Source organism: Chrysoperla carnea, chromosome X, assembly GCF_905475395.1.
Source record: "Chrysoperla carnea chromosome X, inChrCarn1.1, whole genome shotgun sequence".
NCBI lineage: Eukaryota > Metazoa > Arthropoda > Insecta > Neuroptera > Chrysopidae > Chrysoperla > Chrysoperla carnea.
Genome location: NC_058342.1, coordinates 2628269 through 2631919, shown reverse-complemented (window position 1 = coordinate 2631919; position 3651 = coordinate 2628269). Strand labels below are relative to the sequence as shown.

The 3651-nt window shown below is 39.1% G+C and overlaps 1 protein-coding gene across 1 annotated transcript; it reads right to left on the bottom strand.

Moving 5' to 3' along the window:
• Window positions 1–2379: 2379 nt before the first annotated feature.
• On the bottom strand, window positions 2380–3051 carry LOC123302548. The gene has a single exon (XM_044885518.1). The coding sequence runs from the start codon at window positions 3049–3051 to the stop codon at window positions 2380–2382; it is 672 nt and encodes a 223-aa protein (XP_044741453.1).
• Window positions 3052–3651: the final 600 nt, after the last annotated feature.

Here is a 3651-nt window from a genome sequence, read left to right as displayed (position 1 = left end):
AGGTCTGTTTGTTGTGCGTTGTCTTTGAGTATGTGTTTTTTGTAATTCAGTGTATGTATGATTTGATCCTGTATTGCAAACATGAAGCCCTCGGTTTCCGGAAAGATATTACACTTGGTCAACCAGGCTTGCAAAGCCTCTCGGTCAATACAGTCGTGACCAAGCTCATGAAAATACCTTCCATGTAAAACCTTCGTTTTCCATGTCTGCATGTTTGTGGATGTGTGTTGTGTTTTGGTTGGTGGAAGAGAGTGTTGTGTTGTGTGCATGTTAAGTGGCGTGTATGACTTGTCTGCGGATGTTATGGCATTGTGTAAGTGTGATGTGTGTGTTTTAGATTGGAAGTACTCGCGTAGGCTATGGAGCTGGCGATCGTGTAATAGTTGGATATCTGTGAGACCACGTCCTCCTAAAGACCGTGGTAAAACCCACCTGGCTGATGATGAGTGTATGTGGTGTATTCTGTGTTTTGTCATGATTGTTCGTGTTTTAATTTGTATGTTTTTAATGTCTGTGTTTGTCCACTTTATGATTCCGAAGGAATATGTGAGAAATGGTGTAGCGTATGTGTTGATGGCTCTAACGGTATTTCTACCATCAAGACCACTTTTGAGTATGTTTTGAATTCTTTGTATGTAGTGTTGTGTAAGTGTTTGTTTTATATCTGTGTGTGGGATGCCTTGTGATTGCAGCACACCAAGATAGCTGTAAAATTGTCCCTCCTCCATGGGGCTAATGACACCACCATTTTGCAGGTCAAATAAAACAGGCGTTCCTGGGTCAGCATGTATGTGTTGTGTTTTGCATTTGTCAGTACCGAATTCCATCCGGATGTCAGCAGAGAATATTTCAGTCAGTCGCATTAAATGTGTTAATTGTGTTTGTGTGGAGGCATACAGTTTCAAGTCATCCATGTAAAAAAGGTGAGATATTTTATGGAATTCTTTGTCGAACTTTACCTTGAAACCGCATCCCGAATCTGTGAGTATATGTGATAGTGGATTAAGAGCGAGACAGAACCAAAGGGGGCTCAATGAGTCTCCCTGGAAGATACCTCGTCTAATGTGTGTGGTATCTGTGGTGATGGTCGTGCTATTGTGTGTTAAATTTAGAGTGGTTGTCCATAACGACATGGCGTGTGTTAAAAATTGTATAATGTGTTCGTCAATTTTGTATAAATTCAATACTCTCTGAAGCCAGGAATGCGGCACGGAATCAAATGCTTTTTTGTAATCTATGTAAGCTGTGTACATGCTTCTGTTGTTGTGTTTGGCCTGTTCGGTCACCACCGAGTCTATAATGAGTTGCTCCTTACAACCTCTTGATAGTTTCCGACAGCCCTTTTGCTCCTCTGCGAGAATGTTGTTGTCTGTAATGTGTGTGTAAATTTTTTGTGTGATGCATGAAGTGATTAACTTGTATAGTGTAGATAGACATGTGATGGGTCTGTATTTTGTTGGATTTATTGCATCGTTATCCTTCGGTATCATATAAGTGATGCCCTTCATTAGAAAAGGAGGTGTTGTGTGAGGGTGTTGTATGAATTTTGTAAAATGTCTTGCGAGGTGTTCGTGTGTGCATGTAAAGTGTTTCAGCCAATAGTTGTGTATTTGATCCACGCCAGGGCTCTTCCAATTGTGTAAGTGTTGTGTAGCGTTGTGTATGTCTTTTGTAGTAATTGTTGTTTTTGTCATGAGTGTAATGTTGTTTGTTTTGTGGATTTCGTCTCCGATCCAACAGGTTTCAATATTGTGCTGAACTTCCTCGGACCAAAGACCAGACCAATATGTAAAAAGTGAGTGTTCTGTGGGTGGTTGTGTATCGTGCTGTGGTGTGTTGTTGTGTGTGAGTGATCGGTAGAAAAACTTTTGGTTGTATTGGAATTGAGTGTTGTGTATTTTTCGTTTGTGTGCAGCTTTGTATCGTTTGAGTCGTGTAGAGTATACAGTGAGTTTTTGGTGTAGGGTATCCCTAAATTCCTCTAGAGCGGTGTTATGTACATCGTATTTGGAGTGTATTCTGTATGTTGTTTTGATGTTTTGTATGTGTTTGGTGAGTTTTTGTGTACGCGTTCATTGTATGTATTGTGTGATCCGGCCTAAGTCCCGCCTTATACTCGTAATACGAGAATTTAAACGCTATTATTATTATTACTATTATTATTATTATTATTATTATTATTATTATTATCTCATCTATTTCATAGCAGGGCTGAGCCCGATTTAGTTTACCGCACGGACACAGTCAAGTGACGGTAAACTGTTTTTTCCTTATTCTGGTCTGTCATGTGAACCGGAGAATGTGTGTGAGTGTGCGTGTATATTTGTGAGGGTATTTTTGTTCTTGTAGTGTCTATAAATGTATGTATGTTTATTGTGTTCAGCGACCTCGCCTTTTGGGTGGTGTGTGTGGTGTTGTATTGTGTTGTGCTCGCTTTCGCGTTCGATGAGCGATTGGGACGTTCTCCGTCGGTTTTGAATAGTGTGCAATTTGGCCATGTGTGAGTCTTGTGAGTCTTACAATGGGTGAAGTGTTTTGTGTGAGGTTTTGATTTATTGGTGGTGGTACGTGTATGGGTGTTGTGGTTAATAAAGTTATACTATGTTGTGCCTCTTGTGAAGTGTTTTGTGTTTTGTTTGAGACATCTGATGGTCCTGATATTTGATCTTGTGTGAGGCCTGTTAACCGAGCAATGGGTGGTGTGTTATGTGCTTCGTTTCGATAAAGTGGGGGTGGTGCGTGTATGAGTGCTGTTGTAGTGTAAGTAATGATGTTGTGTTGTGATGAGTTTGTTTCTTGTGTATTGTTTTGTGTTTGGTTTGGAGAATGTGCTGATGTTGCGCGTGTGAGTGTTGTTGTAGATGTGCTGTGTTGTGTCGGGTATATTTCTTGCGTTATGTTTTGTGTGTGTAACTGTGTGTTGTGTGGGTGCTGGTGTGAAGTTTCCGTGTTTGGCATGAGTGTGTTTGCATTGGTCGGAGAGTATGTTGTGTTTGTTGTTGTTTGTTGAGCAGTGGTTAATGTTTGTGTTTGGAGAGTGCTGTGTCCCATAGAGAGAAACTTTCTCACTATACGGCAAGTATTAATTATAACTGCCTTTTGTAATTGTATGTATGTGTTTTTGTGTAGTTCAAGTGTATGCAGACTGTTGTGAAGTGTTGTTGGTATGACGCCTATTGAGCTTAGTATCACCGGAACGACAACAACTGTTGTCATTTTCCATTGATTCCTCAGGTCGACAGCTAGATCGGTGTATTTTGTTAGTTTTTCAGTGTGTGTAGATTGAAGGTTGTGTGTGTTGGGTACTGCAATGTCTATGAGGAATGTGGTTTTTGTGTGTTTGTGTATAAGTGTAATGTCTGGCCTGTTGTAATGTACCGCCTTGTCTGTGATAATTGTTCTATCCCAATATAATTTGTGCGTGTTGTTTTCGAGAATTGAAGATTATTATTATTATTATTATTATTATTATTATTATTATTATTATTATTATTATTATTATTATTATTATTATTATTATTATTATTATTATTATTATTATTATTATTATTATTATTATTATGATTTAAATTTGATATTAACGTATTCATGCCTGCCAAGGAGGGAGAGAGGATACAGGATTTACACCCCAGAGCCTCCCATCTCCTTGAG

What these genes read in the sequence shown, in the direction of transcription:
- LOC123302548 (XM_044885518.1), bottom strand. Translation starts at nt 3,051, where the DNA reads ATGGGACACAGCACTCTCCAAACACAAACATTAACCACTGCTCAACAA.